This window comes from Nicotiana attenuata, unplaced genomic scaffold (assembly GCF_001879085.1).
Source record: "Nicotiana attenuata strain UT unplaced genomic scaffold, NIATTr2, whole genome shotgun sequence".
Lineage (NCBI taxonomy): Eukaryota > Viridiplantae > Streptophyta > Magnoliopsida > Solanales > Solanaceae > Nicotiana > Nicotiana attenuata.
The window spans coordinates 10,015-31,091 of record NW_017675752.1 but is presented as its reverse complement, the minus strand read 5'-3'; the positions used below and the strand labels follow the sequence as shown (position 1 = coordinate 31,091).

At 34.4% G+C, this 21,077-nt stretch overlaps 4 protein-coding genes across 4 annotated transcripts; 1 reads left to right on the top strand and 3 right to left on the bottom strand.

Annotated features, from left to right (window-relative positions):
* Positions 1 to 1,532: 1,532 nt before the first annotated feature.
* Positions 1,533 to 6,124, bottom strand: LOC109220407. The gene is made up of 3 exons (XM_019384882.1): positions 5,968 to 6,124; positions 2,630 to 3,302; positions 1,533 to 2,246 (listed from the first exon to the last, which is right to left on the bottom strand). The coding sequence occupies exons 2-3, from the start codon at positions 3,258 to 3,260 to the stop codon at positions 1,615 to 1,617; spliced, it is 1,263 nt and encodes a 420-aa protein (XP_019240427.1). The 5' UTR covers positions 3,261 to 3,302; positions 5,968 to 6,124; the 3' UTR covers positions 1,533 to 1,614.
* A 2,013-nt stretch (positions 6,125 to 8,137) lies between these two features.
* Positions 8,138 to 12,427, bottom strand: LOC109220408 (protein HEAT-STRESS-ASSOCIATED 32). Its single transcript, XM_019384883.1, has 5 exons — positions 12,107 to 12,427; positions 10,765 to 10,956; positions 10,467 to 10,677; positions 8,539 to 8,762; positions 8,138 to 8,450 (listed from the first exon to the last, which is right to left on the bottom strand). Exons 1-5 carry the CDS (start codon positions 12,230 to 12,232, stop codon positions 8,361 to 8,363), a joined length of 843 nt encoding a protein of 280 aa, XP_019240428.1. The 5' UTR covers positions 12,233 to 12,427; the 3' UTR covers positions 8,138 to 8,360.
* Positions 12,428 to 16,188: 3,761 nt separating this feature from the next.
* LOC109220406 lies at positions 16,189 to 18,300 on the top strand. Its single transcript, XM_019384881.1, has 3 exons — positions 16,189 to 16,500; positions 16,641 to 16,846; positions 17,484 to 18,300. Exons 1-3 carry the CDS (start codon positions 16,402 to 16,404, stop codon positions 17,698 to 17,700), a joined length of 522 nt encoding a protein of 173 aa, XP_019240426.1. The 5' UTR covers positions 16,189 to 16,401; the 3' UTR covers positions 17,701 to 18,300.
* LOC109220405 (oxygen-evolving enhancer protein 3-2, chloroplastic-like) lies at positions 18,220 to 20,193 on the bottom strand. The gene is made up of 3 exons (XM_019384879.1): positions 19,819 to 20,193; positions 18,565 to 18,860; positions 18,220 to 18,435 (listed from the first exon to the last, which is right to left on the bottom strand). The coding sequence occupies exons 1-3, from the start codon at positions 20,108 to 20,110 to the stop codon at positions 18,337 to 18,339; spliced, it is 687 nt and encodes a 228-aa protein (XP_019240424.1). The 5' UTR covers positions 20,111 to 20,193; the 3' UTR covers positions 18,220 to 18,336.
* Positions 20,194 to 21,077: the final 884 nt, after the last annotated feature.

The following is a 21,077-nucleotide window of genomic DNA, read 5'->3' as shown; positions in this document are numbered from 1 at the left end:
CACACACATTCACACTCATGAATTATTTTGTAAGATTTTGATTTATTTTAGGAAATGCAATGTCATTATTCATATATAAAGACAAAAGTTAATGAATGAGTATGTTCCCCTGAATTAATAACTTACTGAATTGTGCAGGTTAAGTAGTACTAACTTGTAAGAACAAACTTTGGCTTTTACTGACGTTCCAATTTAAATTTGATCTGTCCCATTTCATATTATGGAACTGTGAAGTTGGTGATTTGAAAAAGGTGGATATGAATAATACAACAACTAGAATCAAAAGTATTAAACCGTCTGAACTTCTACTTTAAGAATTTAAAGCGTTAGAAAGATGAACCTTTTAATTTGTTACTTATTTTTGATCCACATACTTACGTGGTGCTTAGAGGGTGTTTGGCTAAGCTTATAAGCCGGTTAAACTGGCTTATAAGCACTTTTTTGCTTATCTACGCGTTTGGTAAAATTAAAAGTGCTTATAAGTTAAGTGCTTATAAGCCAAAAATAAGCCAAAAGTCATAAGTTGGTCTCCCCCAACTTATCAAATTTCAGCTTATAAGCAGTTTAAGTTTGACCAAAGTATTTACTATTCTATCCCTAAAATACTTCTTTTTAAAACAAAACTCTTCGTATACCTAGTTCTTTAGCTGCATATTATTAATTTCAGCACTTTTATCCAAACACGTAACTGCTTATTTTTTAAATCAGTTTCAGCACTTAAAAGTGCTTTTCAGCACTTAATGCTTATCAGCTACTCTAAATCAGCTAAGCCAAACGGGCTCTTAATTCTTCTTCTATTTTTCTTTTTTTCTTTTTTACCAAGCTTGTATGACAGACAGTGATATTCCAAGAACTTTTGTCATCTAATATCTTATTGAATTTTGGGGAAAAAAAATCATCTAAAAATTTAAACTTTCAAAAGATAGATAATATTTTTTTAATGTGACAAGAGTTATCAAGCGTGGGGTTGAAGAATAGTAATTTTGTTGGTAGGAATGACATTTTAGGTATTTTTTCCGGAGCGGCAGTAGAATTTGCCATCATCCCACGTTAGGGAGTTTAGGACTTTCCTCTTGTTAGAAACAGAGAAGACTCAAAGAAAATTAGAGAGAAGGAATGTCTCAACTTATTTGATTAAAATACAAGAGAATACATGGATTTTATTTATAAGAAATTCATGAAATAAAAGGAAACAAAATATGCCACAATTAAGGTAAACCCAAAATTAATGCTACGAAATATTCACAATTAATGTAGAACATCTCTAAATATACCGTATCTTAACACCAATTATACACTACTTTTTTTTTCCATTCTAATCTCTCGTGGCCGGTGACAAGTTATGCCAGTGTTGTGGTCACATATCTTTATCAGTATAGAGTAGATCTAAGAACATTTCACTAGACAGCACATGTATCTCATTGAAAAAGAATTAATTTACACTTGTTAGAAACAGAAAGCTTTTCTAATCAGAAATTTAAAATAAAGAAGCAAAAAAAAAAAAAAAAAGGAGAAAAAAGACTACGCCCACAAAAAGAAATGAGTGAATGAACTCTGAGTATTCAGAACTTCAATTGAATTACATGAAAGAATGGCTCAATCACCTTGTAGTTTTTATGATTTACAGATTACCACAAAACAAGGAAGCAAAGCTTTAGCATTGAGCAAATAGAGTTCTTCAATATTTGAGTAGAGTCCTACTTTTCCAGCCAATGAATCAAACCCTGATTGACCTATCAATTCTTGAACATTTTCCAAAGGTCTATGCACCCTACCAGCAATCACTCTGCATACTATTAGAGCCTTTCTCAAAGATATATTATCATCATTTTCCTCAATTGCTTCTAATGCTCTTCTACTTGTGGATGCTGTAAAAACTCCAACCCCACCATTAATTTCCTTCTTGATTGAGAATCCATGCCTTAAAATCCTGCAAACCTTGCATTTTTCTGATGTACATAGGCTAGAGGAACCATTCATGCCAAGAGAACATTCAACAGTTGTGCCATAAAATCTTAATAGTTCATTTCCATCGGCTAGGCAACGAGGATGTTTCTTGGCGAGTTTACTGGCTTTGATCTTTACTAATTCGCGATACTCCTCGAATTGAGCTAGTACTTTCTGCATATTGTGAACCTTCAATATTCTCTCTATCCCATTTGAATTGTTTTCAGGCTTTGAACAGCTTGTTCTGCATATTATCTCAACAATTTTCCTTGAGGAATCCCCTTCAATAAGTTCTGTTACTGCAAAACAGACAACAATATACTTTAAGGCAACAAATTCACAAAAATTAATATGTACTGAAATCATTCAAGAGAAGTATTAGAAAGCATGTTCTTTAATTTCTGCACTGAATACAGAAATTTGAACCAAGTTCACTCAAGAAAAGGGATTAGATCCAATCACATTAAAGGCAATTGGTAAACATTAGCAATACCACCAAAGGCAGTAGTAGGATAGTTGGGAACTTGGATCTCTCCATCATTAACCAGATATCTCGAGTTCGATAACTTTTTGGTTGGAAGTATTATTCATCTAGTGGACTTAACCGGCACGAATTCAGATACCAGATAGTTGGACCGATAAAAAGGTAAACATTAACAATAAGCAAGATAAATGTAAATACCAGCATGTTTGGAGAGATGATGTGCTTCAACAGCTTCAAACTTAGCAAATTGTTCACCACATTTATGACAATTCAGAGCTGAAAAGCCATGAGAATCTGCACCAGAAGAAGCCTTAGGCCTAGAAACAATACCACCAAATCCAGACCCTGCTTTTCTTGATAAATTCCCAGGTGACCCTTTTCTTATAGGGCTACCAAAACCTCTATATTTTCTTGAAGATCCAATATGGTGTCCACCTGGACCAGGTGTCCCTGGTTTTAAGGTACCCATAAAAGCCGAAATACTCTCAACATTATTTCCACTATTCCCATTACCATCTTGGAAATTACAACTAGTAATCTTGAGTTCACATGTTGAATTGCTTAACACAACTTCATGTGTAATTGGATTCAAAAGCTCACTGCTTCCAATAGATCTTGGACTTTGTAATGGTGGCTTCTCCATATGTCTTTTACTTCCATGTATTACATCTTTCAGATTTGCTATTGATCTAGAACAACCTGATCTACTCACCGTCTTTTTCGTCGATATTTTGCTTAAATTTTTGCCATCAGTTCTTGGATCATGAACATCTCTTAGCTCTGATTTGCACTGTAGTGATCTCTTTAAAGCAAACCAAACTGCTGGCATTTTTTTTTCCTCCTCCTCCTGTCTTCTTCTTTGACCTTCAAACTAAAGAAATCTTGAAAATATATACATTGATCAAAAGTTTGGAGTATAAACTATTGGTATTGGGAAGGAAAAAAATTTGTTATGAAAGGAAATCTTCCCTCCATATATTTTTTCCAGTTTGAATAGGAAAGTCACCATTTCTGTAACTTTGTGTCCAATAATGTACTAACCCTAATAAATACTGTAGTATACTAAGGTCTAAATTTATGGAAACTTCTTCAGATACATTATTCAGACTTCCATGCAATGAAACCAACACAACACGTTTAATATTCTAACATTCATTAGATAAATCAGCATCTAAGTTATGGTCTTTAATTGCGGGTTAATTAATGATAGTGATATTATTCAATGGGAAAGAAGAACTCTGCTGTAGAATCATCCCACAACGTGACATTAATATACAAACTAATTGGTCATAGTACATCTAAGGGGAAAAGACAATTACACCCTCTTCCCATTTCATTTGATTAAATACAGAACTTAAAATATTAATTTGATTTGTATATCTTATACATAGTAGAATTAATCGTGTCAAAATTTAAGCTGGTTAATTTAAGGAAATTCGAAGTCTAGTAATTTGTAAAATTTATAAAAATAATAAGTACATTAATCCTGTAAATATGAGGGCATTCCGAACTAGAAGAGTGTCATATTAATTGAGATCAGAATTGAGAATAGACACGTAGATAATGTGGAATAAATGAATGGTCCTTGGTCCAGAAATTCAATTAAATACAGTGAGTTGTTAGTTATTGACAATCTAGAGTTAGGAGGCATGTGACGTCTGTGTGTGGACATGGAATATTTTAATATGGAAATTTAGATTAATTGTTGAAAAAATTTGAAGGACAAACCAAAAGAGTACAAAGACATGACAACAGAAGGTAATAAAGTACTTCATACGTCAGTAATACTTTTGAAAGAAAAAACAGCATAAACATGTAAATGCAGCCATCAATTAGAACTTTTATTGAATGCTTATTGTTTTAAAGATGAAATGAAACAAACAAAAAAATCGATATAGAGAGGCTACACTTGAGAAAATTTAAAGAATGAAACGTACCAAGTGAAATCATAAAAAATAATTTAATTACGAGGACTACAACATTACCCAAAATCACCAGCGGTGAATGTTGAGTTTGTATACCTGCACTCTCCCCAAAAGCCAGAACTATATTAATGTTACTAGGGGTATACAAAGAAAACCGACAAATTGTACCAACACGATAATTCGAGTCAAGCCGGAAAAAAAAAACTCGACTATGGTTTGGTTTGATTTACTTTGGTGTTGGAAAAAAAACCGATCATATTTGGTTTGGTTTGGTTTTAACTAAAGAAAGTCAAACCGAAACCAAACCAACCCGACATTACATATATAGAAATTTTAGATATATTTAATATATAAATATACTTATGGTGATGTAATTTATAAATATTTCTTACACTTTTTAATAATTTTATCTTTAAGGTATTATTTCAAGGTTGGCTTTAGAACTTTTGAATGTTCCAATAAGTTTTATAGCCAATAACTTAAATAATGCTAACAAAAGCCCAAACCAAAATCAAAACAATAGTAATACTAACAAAAGACATTCAATTCAATACTACGAACGGCAATGTATTGAATATCTATTTTTTGTTTTGCAATAATTTAGATAAAAATACATAACCTATTTTTATTTTTTCTTTAGCATTTAGTCATGTAATTAATACTCCCTTATTAGTCTATTTATTTTAGCATGACTTATTAGTTTTAAATTATGTTTATTTTTATTATAGCTTTCTAATTAGCAATATTTATATTGCATAATTTTATTGTCTTTCTTGTTGAATATCTTAGGATAATGCCATGACACATCTCATATTTTGTATTATTTTTTTGGAAAATACCTTATAATGTTGTATCTTACTAGGATTAAAGAAATAGTTTGAGCACAAGTTATATGTTTTATGCTACGAAGATTTTACCGGAAAAAAACCCGAAAAACCCGAAAACCCGAGAAAATCGAGATTGAAAAATCCGAGTTTTATTGGTTTGGTTTGGTCTTTAGATTTAATAACCCGACACAATTGATTTGGTTCGATAAGTGCAAAATCCGAACCAACCCGACCTATGAACACCCCTAAATGTTACTAACAACATTAAACAAATTTTTATACTACACTCGCATGCATAATTTGACACAATGGAATAACGAGTCCTATTTATGCACCCATTAACTTGAAATTTTGAACATATTTATGACTAAAAAGATATACCGGAAGATCATCCTATGAAATAAACTTCACTAGCGACCAAATGTATGTGGAACACGGCTAAATTACGTCTACATTGTCATAATATGAAAATCACTTAATCAAATACTTATGTGAAGGTGTGGATTCGATGATATTGGGTACGTGTACGTCGAATTGCGGAGCCATAAATTCTAATAAAGGGAATTCTAAAAAATGGAAAATGTCACAAATTATAATAAAGGGGATTCTAAAAAAATGGAAAAATGTCACATGATTCGAACCCTAAAGCAATTTTTAAATCAAATTTCTCATTACAATAGAAACTTCCTTTTTATTAAGAAAATTCAACAACTATATATACAAACTTTATTGCACAATATAATTTTAAGCTTAGGGGGATTCAATAAAAAAAACCCTTCGTTACCTTTAGCTCCCTGCACCTATTGCCTTCAGTTTGACACACACACCCGTAGGCGGTAGGCGTACACGCACATATACACACGTATACCTTTTCTTAACAGTAACAACAACACTAATGCATATGATCCAACAAAATTTTGGTATTGTACCTCTTGGAAGTGTCTACCGTCAAAAGAGGTAACTTATAAGAAGAAGAAAGATTAGGACATAGTGCTAATTTTGCAGGTTGGAGGGACCAACTTCTATCTTTGTGCATGTACATCAATAAATACTGGAAAGCATCTGCTTCTCCAAAATCCCATTTGATCTAGCAATTGACCACTGATAAATTAAGGGGCCCCACTAATATTTAATTTCTATCTACCATTGAGATGAAATCCGCCACATTCAATTCCTCCCAACATCCTTTCTTTAATGGTCTTTAAGATGAGAATAGATTCACTACATTTGTATATACTCTAATTCAGTAGGTATTTGTCAAACGCATAAAAAAATTGTGCCTGCGCAGTTTAACCTACTTATAGTTGTGGGGGTGGGGGTGACAAAACAAAAGTTACCCCACTTGTCGATATCTAAGCTGCAAGACCAGCAATAAGTTGTTTGCAAGAAATGTTACACGGTAAGAAGAAAGTCCAGAAATGAGAGCACACAAATATTGATACACTGGACTCTGGAGACAGAGAAATCTCACATGGCCAATGACCACGATCTTGCATGTTGGTTAGAATTCTTCAATTCTTCCTAATCTTTGCTCTTTTCCTGCACATACTACTGGTTTCAAAGGTCTAAGAGATGGATCCTTGAACAAGCATGGAGCTGTCAACTGAATTGTTTAGATTCTGAAATTTCTCTCTCTGATTTCGTTAAAGAATTGATAGTATTTTTTTGTTAAGATATGATAAGTCCGTTTCCCAAGTCAACAAAGCGTTACAGTAAGCACCATTGCCTTGGGTTAAAATAAATGGATCTTGTACCCTCCGCTATTCAACAGGGATTAATTTGTTTTAAACAATAGAAAAGGAAAAAAAAAAAAAAAGAGTTTTTCTCTTGCATTTGATATATCTACCTCTGAACTGTCTGACTTATACAATCCACGGGCAGGACATGGTAATTAGATTTTCCCCCATAGAAACAAACTGTATAAAATACAAAATACAAAATACGCTCAACCAGTTGTTAAAATATTTAACTAAGCACATGCTGAACCTAGATTCCAACTCATGAAATCAGATAGTAATTACATGAAACAAACAAAGACGAGACATAAATTCCAATTTCTATCTTGGACACCCCACCATCAGGGGTGTTCATGGTTCGGTTTGGATCGATTTTTCCCTAAAAAGAAACCAAACCAAGTAAGTCGATTTTTCAAATATTAGAACCAAACCAAACCAATTAAGTCGGTTTTTTCTCGATTCGGTTTATGTCGGATTTTGTCGGTTTTTTGGTTTTTTTGGTTATTTGTCGGTTTTTTCTTAAATATAAGACGTACACTACCAAACACATATTCCGGAGACCATATTTTCAACGTAATACTATCAAATCAATTGCTCTTTGAGAAATCTATTATTTACCAAGATATATTGATGATAATTGAATCAAATAGTGATGAATAATTTAAGGACTCAATTAAAAAAAAATTATTTTTAACACGAAATGGATTCTTACACTTAACAAAAGAAAACTACCAATCAAACTAGAATGTAAAGGTAAAGCACTATACTAAAAGTGCAAACTATTAACATTTATCATTAAATTTTTAAAACTTCGTATAAAAATATACATATATATAGGTGTAATAATAAATTTGAAATAGCTACTCCTATAGTCGATTTGGTTCGGTTATTTTTCGATTTTTTTCTGATTAAAACCAAAACCAAACCAAATTTGGTCGGTTTTTAAAATTCAAAACCAAAACCAAACCAAACCAAAAAGTATCGGTTTTTTTGGTCGGTTTGGTTTGGTTTTCGGTTTGGTTCGGTTTTTCGGATTTTTATGAACACCCCTGCCCACCATGAATAAAGGGTGTCAAACTGTTCAAGGAAATCAGATAGCCATTATTACTGCTACGCTTCAAGACCTCCATCAAAAGGACTACAAACACCCTCCATTAACAGGCAAATACTCAGGTGGAGTGGTGTACAGTATAATCTAAAAAGCGCAGGTCCTCAATCTTTCAAGATTTGTCAACTTTCAGTCCATTAGGCATTAGAACATAAAAGAGTATCTTTACAAGCAGCTGAACTTCATCCAAAGAGAGAAGTCTCCAAAATCATTACAGTACATACATGAAATACATTCTTTTTTCATTTATACATGACCTCAACAGATGACCACCAAAGCATTACGTTAATGGGTGCCACAATATGCGCGTTTTTCTCTATGGATGCGACAAGATCAGAGCAGAAAATATGACCTGCCACCTAGGTTGCGTCCTCTGAGGCATTCCAGATCCATCACTTGTGAGTAATCCACGAAAAGATTAACCTGAAAAGACCAGCAATTTAAAATATTTGAACCGTCACATTTGGTAATCTAGTTTTTAGAGAAAGATTTGCTTGGAGAAGCTTAGTACCTTTGGACCATAACGTTTGATAAACCACTCAGAGATTTTAGGACTTGATGCCTCAAACATAGTTTTCTCAAGTCCAAGACGACCCACAATCTTTGCAACCATGTCTGACCGTAGCGAATCAGCCTGCCTACATAAATCATCAGCGTTGATCATTATCATGTCTGCCCCAGCTTCTAAGCATCTCTCTGCCCTTCTGACCAAAAGGTCCACATCTTCAACCATCTCTGCAGCGAGACAACACAGCATGAGATACGCAAGAGAAACTGTTACGCATTTCAGTCTTCAACTTCCATGGCACCCCAAACATTACAAAAGTTGACTCATGAAGGAGAGTATGTTATATCTTAAACTACCAGACTGTTCTGGGCATTGTATAACTTCATCACTACTGCCACATACCATCCTGCTAGCCAGACAACCTTTGATGGAAACATACATCGGCCATTCAAGATCAGGGATCCAAAATATTTAGAGAAGGTTTTCAGCGACCACTTTGTCTCTCTTAGAACATTTGTGAACACATAGATAGATGTGTCATTCCCACGCATAGACAAAATAGAAGAAAAAGTGCACCAGTAATTGATTAATAGCATGACTACAGGCCTAAGCTGATTATATAGAATAGATGATGTTAGAGGCTAGGAGTTATTGTCGTCAACACTTCATCCAAAGTCTGTACATCTAAACTCCTAAAAGCTATGGATATCCATCAAATTATTATTCACATACTACTAGCGAATAAGATTCATAAAAATTAGCTCTTAAATGATACATATTGATTTTAACGAAATTTGCAATTCAACATATTATCCATCTGACAAGCCTAGATAATATCGTTTCTGCATTGAACGCAATTTGATTGAAATTGGGCTAATCTTTTACCACAAATTTTACCAAGTTAAATCTATGAAGTCGTGTTAATCTATTAAACTTTATTCTGTCGAATAATCCATCTCAAAATTTATTAATGGTATTACTGGAAGTGATATAGCAAAATACACTCTAGGTTACGCAGCAGATCACAAACTCCTTGCAGTTAAAGAACAGAAGCATCTAAATATTAGCAGTACATACACTGTCATCTCATAATCCCAAGGTCAATAGAAATGAAGATGACATAAATTTCTAACTGAAACATGGTCGACGGAAATCACAAAGACTTAATACTCGCATTAGACAAATGCCACTACCAGAGTTTGCTAGGCTCCAAAGCTTAGAAGACATTTTTGACATTTCCTAGAATCACCATGTAGAGTAAATTTTTTTTTTTTTTGATAACCGAGAATCCCCAAGGGGCGTGGCCCATTAGAACGAAAATGCTTTCATAATATCAACTTTTCTGATCAAATTGATTTGCCATGTCATAATTCTAATTTTCAAGGTCAAGCAATTAGGCGGCACCTAAACACCGTGCATCGTAGGTTACACCTATTTTAAATACCAACAGTCTAAAATTCCATGAGATGCTATACAGTGATTGATGAAGAAATCCTAGTTACAGAAATGCAGCTATACAGCTAACTACTTACAACTTTAGCTGGGCTCATTAGCGTTAAGGTATTCATATGCAACTTCTAGTACTATGTATGTGGACTCAGGTGCAATTGTACACAAAGAGGTATGAATGTATTAAAGAAGTTTTTTCGTTAGTAGTCTACAAATAACATTTCAAAATAATATCTGTCTGGACATTTAGAACAAATGATCTTCATAAATTAATGTTTAAATGATGAACAAATATCCTGATGCAACCTCTGTTTTATTGTTGCATCTGTTATGTATCTACGACACTAGTCATTATTTTATAAAGAGGACACTTTTAAAAGTCTCAAGAAAATAATATATAGGAAGACATTACAGTGGTGACAGTGCCGCTCGCTAAGAGAAGGAAGAGAGAAAATAGAAAAAATAAATATAAACTAGCATACCAGAGGTTTGAGGTGCAGGAATCACGTAAGCCCCAAAAGCTCTGTCACCCGTGAAGGCTATATCAGACTTGTTAAACTTAACAGAGAACTGAGGCTTCGCTCTGAGCCCACCGCTCTTGATCAACCGCACATATCTCAAGAGGGTCTCCTCAGGTAGACCAAGTGATGCAACATCAAGCTCAATTGTATCGAACCCCAATCGCTTACATTCCTAAGAGATTAACAAGTAACACGTTATTGCCGAAATTCAAAAATCAGTTGGAAATGAAGAACCGGAGCCACATTCACTTCCTTATACCTCAATGTATTCTTTAATAGCAGAAGGACCTTGGCGAAGCATTTGGTCTGCCCAATCACCAGAGCTAACATAAACATTGTGTTTATGTGCCATGTCAGTCACTTCTTTGATGTAAGTCTTTGGCATCAGAGTATGAGATCCACCACAGAACTTCAGCCCGTCAACAAACTGACCCATAGACTCGAAAACATCCTATAAACCAGAAAATGAGAAATTCAACAAATTGGATCAGTGGGAACATAAACTAGCATAGAATTTGTACACTAAGAGTCAAACACACAGTTCTGAGTTCTTTTAGCATTACTAGTATAGTGGTCAAAACAACACGCGCTTGCCACGGCCCTGAACCAACTGCATATTTAAAGAGCCCAACGCCTTTATTTGCTTCAGCATACAACATACTCCAGGACTGGACATATGTTCTCGAGTTTACCAAGTTCCCGAGTGTACAGGCAGTGCTACGCTCGGAAATTAGGACGCAAATTGCAACCTCCCTGTGTATAGTTAACAACCTATCCATGAACGGATTGCAACTGAGTCTAAAGGGATAAAGTTGAGTCCAATGGACTCTTCAACCATCCCTGAGATACTTGGTCAAGATTTCGCCCAAAAAACCAACATCTCTATCTTTAGACACTCCAACTGGACTCGGACTTTGAGAGACCCGACTCTCCTTCTCTATATAAGGAAGTCAGACCTTCCATGACCGAAAAACCAAGCACTCTGCTATCAACTTGTTCCTCAGAAACCACTATACAGCTCACTTAATATTTTCCATTATTGCTCTCCCTTTAAACTTTCTTACAGTAGATAGAATATTGTACTTTTATTTCAAGAAAGAACTGTAACGATAAAAAACACATAAATATTAAAATCCACAACCAGTCTCTCTTACTTTGTGTTCTTCATTCTAGTTATTTCAATTCGATTATGTTTGCTGCTAGTGCCCCATTCCCCAGATCAATTGCAGATTTTACCCTCTACAGCTAGCAGCAACCAGAATTTTGAATTCCCAAAGCATAGATATGCATTTTAAAGTACAATATTTATAACTAGAAAGCACATTAATTCCCTGTTATTGTAGACCTAAAAGAATCACATCTCCGAACACTTAAACTTTGGGATGGGAGGGTTCACACATTTCAAAAGCTAGACGTGCATGGTTCAATCCGTGCATAGACCTAATGACTTAAGCTTTTAAATGAAGCGATTTAGTCAATTCTACAGTAATTTCAGTTCCATGAGGCTCAACATTTCACAATTATAAAACTAAGCTGAATTTCGAATAATAATCTGCAAATACAGACAATTTTAATGTGTGGAAGAAAAAACTAAAGGGTACCTCAAGGAGGCCTCGAGAAAAAAGGGAATAATGAGGTCCCCTCATTTCAGTAACGCCATAGCGACGAGGTTTCTCCGGACGATCTTCTTCCTCATCGTTGAAACTCTTCCACCTGTATGCTGCCATCTTTATCCTCCTCCTCCTGATTCTCAGACACACACACACACACAGAGGAGAGAAATGCAAGTGCGCAGAAGAACAATTTATCAATTTGTTTAGGACACCTCACAATGTCTGTATACTTAATTATTCGATTATGAACTCAAAGAAGGTTATAGCGGTTTCTAGAACCCAACACTAGCTTTTTCGGTTATGGACAGCAATATATATAGCGGAAAAGGGTTCTCTAGTTTGTTCCTTTTGACACGTATGATTTCTAGATTTTGTGACATACACAATTTATCCATTTCCATTTCCGTGACCTTTCAGTTTTCAAGTTTGTAAAAAGGGAATATTTTTATTTTACTAAATATTTAATTTAATTATTACATATTTACTGGAAATTTTGAAAAAAATAGTTTTTGACTTAAATGGCTGGTTAAATTCTTTTTTCTTTATAAATTTCGTTAAATTTAATGGTCAGAGTTTAATTTATTTTTTTCTATTCAGACCAAAATCATCCAACGGGTCAAGCAGGTCATACTTTATAACTACATTTTCTGGAGGGAAAAAAAAGCATCACCTTCTAATTTGGTGAAAATCTATCTTTCTCTTTACACCTTTCTATCTTTAATTAAGTAGATAAATAGCAAATCCTGAGATGGACTGTCACTTCTAAATTCATTGGATGCTCTCTTCATGTACTCAGCCCAGTCTAATGCAACTTTACTACTACTATTTTCTAAGAATGGGCTGGGCCTTAGTGATTTTCACAGAGATCTCATTTACAAGGTCCACCTTTTAGAAAAGTTACCGGGGCAAGTGCACAGATAGTCATTTTTAGGGGGCATTTGCATCTATACCCGCTTTTTAGGTCACGTTTTAACTTGTGCCCGTTTTGAAAAAAAAAACGCAAGTGTACCCACTTTTTCGCGTAACTTCAGCATACGGGGCAGAAGTAGCAAAGGCAATCACGCAAAACTTCAGCATTCTAGTAGACGGGCCTGAAGTAGCAAGTGTGCTGAACCAAGTGTGCTGAAGTCAGCATTCTAGTAGACGGGTCTGAAGTAGCAAGTGTGCTGAACCAAGTGTGCTGAAGTTTTTATTTGTAATTGCTGAACTTAAGCATAGTAGCTGAAGTTTTGTTCTCTATTTGCGGAAGTTTTTTGTTTGTAATTGCTGAACTTAAGCATAGTAGCTGAAGTTTTGTTCTCTATTTGCTTAAATTTTTGTTTGTAATTGCACTAAATAAGCTGAACTTTTTTTGTCCTGGATTCGTTAATTTTGTCATTAAGCTTTTTCAAAAACTTCAGCAAAAGATGCTGAAGTTATTTAGTTCATTTATAAAAACTTCAGCACTAAATAAGCTGAAGTTTTTTTGTCCTGGATAAGCTTTTTCAAAAACTTCAGCAGAAGATGCTGAAGTTATTTAGTTCATTTGTAAACACTTCAGCACTAAAAGCTGAAGTTTTTTTGTCCTGGATTCATTAGTTTTGTCATAAAGCTTTTTCAAAAACTTCAGCAGAAGATGCTGAAGTTATTTAGTTCATTTGTAAAAACTTCAGCACTATATAAGCTGAAGTTTTTGAAAAAGCTTTCTAACATACTAGATAAATAATCAGATTGCCAACAGTATCTAAATCATAAATTTTGGAAACAATGCGAAAAGAATAGAATTATCATTGTCTACTAACTTACGTACGTGAAAATATTCACAAATTATTGTCTACTAACTTACGTAATTATTTTTAATTTGTTTTTAAATAATCTGATAAACATATTTATGGCAATCATCCCATGAACTGAAGTTTCATAGCAGCACCAACAACAGCAGAAGAAAGAAGAAGAAGAAGAAGAAGAAGAAGAAGAAGAAGAAGAAGAAGAAGAAGAAGAAGAAGAAGAAGAAGAAGAAGAAGAAAACGAAGGAGAATGAGGAGAAGGAGGAGGAGAAAGGGGGCTGAAGTTGTTTAAAAAGTGGGTACAAGTTAAAACTTTTTAAAAAAAAATGGGTATAGGTTAAATGGGGGCGACCAAATAGGGCGCCTCCTGCAATTTGGGATACTATTTAGAGATTAGTCAATACTTATTTTTTCTGAAATTTTAAACTAAAAATCTTAACTTCAGGGCAATTCAGGACATTTTGCTGAAACATTAAACTAAAAAACTGAAATTCAGGACGCACTGACTAATTTATAATTAGCAGTCCTTTAGAGTGGCTACGTGGTGCCATTTCTACAATGTTACCTGAGTTTGTATTTTAGTTGAAAAGAATTTTGAAGTGTATGTGTAACAACAAATTTTCGCGTTTAGAAAAATAAATTATCAAGACTGGAAAATTGCGTAACAAATGTAATATTTGATTTCAATAAATGAAAGTGTTACAATCTCTATGGTATTCCTCAGATTCTTCAAGAATGTAAAGTATCTTAATGAGCTTGACTTTGATTTGATTCAACGGCTTGTAAAGCTTGATCTTGAATCTCCTCCTTGAACTTGAATTTGGGTTTGATCACGAACAAGTAACTTGATCTCGAACGCCTTGGTATTTGATTTGCCTTCGTTCTTGATCTTGACTTGAACTTGAACTTTTAGCTTGAGTGCTTGAACTTGTAGCTTGTAGAGAAATCTGCGGTGTTTGATCCACGAGCTCTCTGCTTGCTTCTTGTTATAACTTCTGGTGTCTTCTAGCTTTATGAAGACCTCTATTTATAGTTGTAGGGGGTGGTGTGGCTCTTCGATTTGATTGATCTGTTTGAACCGACCAATACCATCTAGACACTTGGCATGATTTAATTGCCTCATTTATTTGGCTTGGATTGCCACATCACTTGACACATGGTATAATTTCATTGGCTCATTTATTTGGCTTGGATTCCCACATCACTTGACACATGACATGATTTCATTGGCTCATTTATTTGTCTTGGATTGCCACGTCACTTGACATGTGGCATGAGCCTGGGCTTTAAGACGGGCTACTAGCCATTTGGACTTTGGGCTAAGGAAGTGGGCTTATCATTTAATTAGTAGTCCAATTAAATGGACTAGCCCAACACATGTATCGGATTTAAATAATTAGCCCAATTTACTAGCCACAATATTTGTTTGGACTAATATCTTGAATTTAATATGGTCCAAATTATTTTGTAGGTTTAAATCCAATAAAATTTAAATGCTTACGGTATGATTTACTTACTAAACTATTGCTTTTCTACAGTTAAATTTGTGTATTAAACTATCCAGTGAATACTGAGCAATGTATACTTTTTTTTAATATAAATTTTAACTTATCTTACTCATTTTCCAAGAAGTTATATGTGCAGAGCTATACTATTAGTCTAGAGATGGTGAAAATGTCAAAACTAGAATATTTGAAAACTCAAGTCTTAGATAATCTGAATAAGGGGAAAAGAAAAAGAAAGAAGTAAACACAAACGCAGAAAAATTTGATAAGTAAAGGAGTAGCAATTTCAGTTTATATATATATATATATATATATATATATATATCAATCATACATCTTGGAATCAGTTTAAGTTTTCCTTTTTTTTTTTCCCCAAACTCATTTCATCTATAAATCATATCTAATTTTTATTTTAATTCAAAGCAGATCAAAAGCACGAAAAGAAATGTCTTTATATTATGTGCTATTGAAATTAACACGATTCTCAAGGCAAATAAATCGTTAACCATCAGAAAGAATCCATGTTGCTGGACATGTAGTTTGCACTTAAAGATATAAACCATATATCTCAAGACTAAGATTGGATGAAAGCTGCAGTAACATGCAAGTGAATATATATATGGCTTTAACAAAATAGAGAATAACAAAATTTTGAGCTGTCTAAATTGCTGGGGATACCCTGCTTTCCTTGTTCCCCATGAAAGGAATCTAAATTAAAATATCTTAAGAGCCAAAAAAAGAAACAAAAGTAGAATAAAGAGGTCTTTCAAGACAAAGGAAGACTTTTTCTCCATAATCCCAGCTAATCTTAACTCATATATCATACAGCATTAGGTTTCTTGCATCCATCTCCTTTATTCAGATTCTCACGTTCGACTCAATCTTTTTCTGTATTCATGAATTTCTATATTTGTACAAACTCCTTATATAAGGGTGTCTCCTGTTTTTCCATGAAGATTATATTATCAGCCTCTCTAATCTGAAAGTAATTAACTAGATTAATATTAAAGAGATGGCTAAAAACATTGGCATTCTTGTTTGCCTTCTTCTTGTGATTTTGGATGTTGCAGCTGGTATACTTGGAATTCAAGCTGAGGTAGAGCAAAATAAGGTAAACTTTCTTTCATTCATGCATGTACAACTCAAAAAGAATCATTGATTTATAAGTAAAATTCTCATCAAGATGAGGAAATTGAGGTACATAATCTTGATATTGTTTAGTAACGGCAAGTCCTTGATTTTTTGGGACAGGTATCAGAATTAAAGGTGTGGATCTTTGAATGTAGAGATCCAAGCTATGAAGCTTTTAAGCTAGGATTGGCTGCAACTGTACTTTTGGTTCTGGCACAAGTTATTTCTAATCTGCTTGCTGGTTGTATTTGTGTCCAGTCCCAGGAAGAGTTAGATAATGCCTCTTCTAACAAGAAACTTGCTTTTGCTTCATTTGTATTCCAATGGTAATTTCCAAATCCTCCTCCCTTTTTCTGTTTAACCATCTGATATTCGAAAGCTTTTAAGGCCGACTAATTCCGATTCACATCCTAGAGTGGCCCATTAAGGGGAGTGGTCGAAACGCTCATGCAGGGGCGGATTTAGGGAGCGAAAGTTCGCCGAAAAATTACACTGTACATATAAAGCAAAATCCGATTTGTACCAGTATATATTATATTTTGAATCACCTTGATATTGCCCAAAAGCATAGCTCAGTGGTCAAGGGGGGTCAAAACTTTTGTTAGGTTGCTGGTTCAATTCCTACTATCCATAGTTTCTTTTAATTCATTAACTTTTTTTCTTTTTTGAACTCCCTTAGCAAAAATCTTGCCTCCGCCACTGCACTCATGCTGGAACATTCTCTTTTCCTTAGATGTTCAAACCCGAGAACTATAATTCAGAGTGGAAAGATCTCAACCATTCCACCATGCTTCTCGTGGTAGCAATGACAGATCTATTATGGTGATCGTAGATGCTCCACATTTGCTAACTTAAAATTCTAAACTCGTCTCTGCTCATAAATCATGCATGCATATTTTGATCTTTGTTTATTTATTATAATTGATGGCTGTATATAATTTTTTTTTCTTTTTTTGAAACTAGGATAATCATGGGCATTGCATTTGCATTGCTGGTAGCTGGAACAATGTCAAACGGGAAGGCAAGAAAATCATGTGGCATATCACACCATCGTTTCTTGTCGATAGGAGGGATATTGTGCTTTATCCATGGACTTTTCTCAGTTTCCTACTACATCTCTGCTACTGCAACGATCCAGGAAGATAAGAAGCTTAATCATCAACAAGGAAGCCATGCATGAGTTAAACAAATTACTCTCTTCCAATATGCAGCCTTTACCAACGAGAATTAGATTAATCCAGTGCTCCATACTAGAGAAATGAAAGCAGAATATCTATGGAAAATTCTTCATAACCGGATACCATATATTCCTTTTCAAAATTCCTAATATTTCATGTAACATTTTCTTGAATTTTATGTTGTTTGTAACTTTTTCTTGACTCTAATGTAATTTTTACTGAACTGCTGAAATGGTTCCTACATTATTCCTTGTGAATTTGTTAAAAATTGACTGATTGCTGGATTCCACCAGACATATATACTTGTTAAAGCAGTTAATGGATCATGAAATTGATGCAACGTACTTGATCCATCGATTTCATTATCCAGTGTTGTTCATAATATGTTCTCGGCAAACTGCAAATGTCAGCTTCCCAGAAGCAGAGAAGATATTAAAACCATTGTTGTGTTTTGCTCACAGTCACAGACCTCAATTAAAGTGAAACTCCCAGTCAAAATTTTAGGGTGAGGCTCTCAGGTGCAGCACTTATTGTTCCAGATTTTTAAACAATTCTTCCAAAATCATTCTTCACAATTGGATTCAAGAAGTATTGGATAACTTACAGGAAGTAATAACATACTAGTACAGAAAGCTTTTTTAACCAAGTTTGGCCAAAACATCATTTAAGGTAGATACAGTTTCAGCATAGTACTTCTCTGCTTCAGGGCTGTTCTTGGTCTTTGCTGCATAGTCCAGCTGAGAAAGGAAAAGAACAGATTGTTAAAAGAATGCGAAAATATAAGTAACCCTTTAGATTGCTATGCACATAATTTCACTACTTTTGACATTCAGGTACGTAACCAAGAATGTAGAGATTTGACTTACATCACTAATGGTCTTGAAGAGCTTTCCAGTCAGGTCCTGGAGTTTTCCCTTCTCTTCTTTTGGCTTAGCAGAGATTACAGTCTTAAGGTCATAGCGAAGGTATTCTGCTCTGAGACGAAGGTCATTCTGGACATACGGCCAGGCCTTCTTGTCGATGAAATTCTTGACGCTAACAATCTCCTTGGCTGAATCCTTAACTCTCTGGGCTGCTTCAGCTGGAGTCAATGGTTGAAGGTAAAACCTCTTCTTCAGTGGTAGACCAAAGTCCCTTGCCTCATCCGAGTTCAAAGTTCCAGCTGCCAAAACCCAAATCCTCAGCATGACTACAGACAGTTCCAAATGCTATATGATACTAAAATTATCTTTCCTAGTTCTAGTAACCACTTCTGAATTAAGTTGGAATTTGTTGTACGCCATCATATTTCAACTGCATAACTACTTCTAAAGATCCATCTGGTTTATTGTATTCGGGATTCATAAAATGCAATGCACAAAGATTGATTTTCATGGCAAAGTACTAAGAACTAGTACAAGATCTCAATTATCACTTATCGATTAATTTTCCATATTTCCCAATTTGGGAATGATGTGTCCTTTTGTATCACATATGAAATCTACTGCTTCAAATTTAATGTTTGAAAGCGTTTCTGCAATCGCTTCTCACGAAATATTATAAAAATCAGAAGGGACAAGTTACAGACCATTCAAAAGGATTGGAATACTCGTGTCAGATGCAATCTTTGACTACTTACTATGAGCCTCTCCTGTTCTTTCCTCAAGCTTAATTCCCTCTTATAATTCACTTCAGGAATTCTCTTTATGACATGATCTAGTAACCTTAATCTATTCCTTGGACAAGTGAAGGTTCTAATCACTGAAAAATTAAGCAAAATTAAATGAATTGAAATGCAACATTGGAGACTCACTCTTACATTCTTTCCTGGATATGTGAATCTTGCTATCAATTGTCTGTAAGTATATCTATTATAATATTATTATTGTGTCGCTCCAGTAATCAGTGGCGGATCTAGACTAGACACAAAAGGTTCGACAAAACCCTTAGCTATATATATATATATATATATATATATATATATATATATATATATATATATATATATATGCGTGTTTGAATTGAAAAAAATTGGAACATCTATAAAAAAACAGAACCAAATGAATCTAAATGTTGCTTCACGACTGGGAAAGAAAGGAAAAAGGTAAATAAAGACCTTAACCAAAAGCAAGACGACTTACGTAATCCACCAGAGGGAGGAGGAGCGCCACCAATCTTGATTGATTTAGCTGCAGCAAAGGCTGCTTGAGCAAAGGAACCAGCAAGGCCAGCAGCAACAAGACCAATGACGGCTCTACGGCTAGTTTCAGTGTCAGCAGACCCCTGTTGGGCTCTAATGCTGAGTCCTGGTCTAGCCAAGGCAATTCTGCTGGTGCTAACAGTGCTCAAACGGGCTGAGCCACTGAGCTGACCATCCAACACAGTTTGAGAAGAACCAATTAGGCCACCCATTGAAGCCATAGCATGAGCCATTTTGGTGAACTTTCTGAAATTTGTTTCAGGCAAGGGTGATAGAAGTAGTGTGGGGGAAATTATAAGTTCATGTTGTGGTACGTATGATGTGGATATTGCAATTTCTGGTGTTTGTGATGCAGAGTGAATACACTAAGATCACCTTATCTGTCTTTGGATGCGCCATGAGCCAATCAGTGCTTTACTTCTTGACATGTAGGATCAGGTTCTTTTTCCAGCTGTAGCATCTTGACACATGGACCAAGAAGATTTTGGATATACACGTCATCATGCATGACAAATATAGGTTGCTGAAATTGATGAAACTTCTAGAGCTTGTCCAAAGGAAGTCCAAATCATGGCAAGAGCCTAAGCGCATTAAATCAATTATATACTGTTTCACCTTACATTTTTTCACAAGATATGTCCTTCGGGTCACAAGTCATTAACTTTTATAGTATACTAAAATTGGCCGAATGGGTAATGAATCTATATTTGTAGTCCTCTAGATGCCACCTAAAATCTCTTTTGGGGAGAAGCCGTTAGCATTTCATTTTGTGATTGTATCATTACAATCTATATCTATATCTATTTATCTATATCTATACTATATTAAAAGCACGAAGGCCCTTAACAAAATGTTGTTCGCTTTTTTTACCCCTTTTAAAAATAGAGTTCGCGCTAGACAAAATAGTCATTTAACTAATTTTCTAATATGTATGAATAATTATTTAATTAGTTCCTTAATATTTATGAATAGTCACTTAGTTATTTTCCTAATATTTAGGACTTTGAGTTTTCAATATTATCATTTAATTGTTTTCCTAAAATATAGTACTTTGAAATCAACTAAAAGTTTAGTACTTATTAATTTTTTCTTTATTTGAACTAGAATAATTTCCTTTAAATAATATTTGAACCCCTTCCTTCTATGTATGAACGTAGAACATCATTATCGATTTAAATTTGTTTTAAGAAGTCAATTATT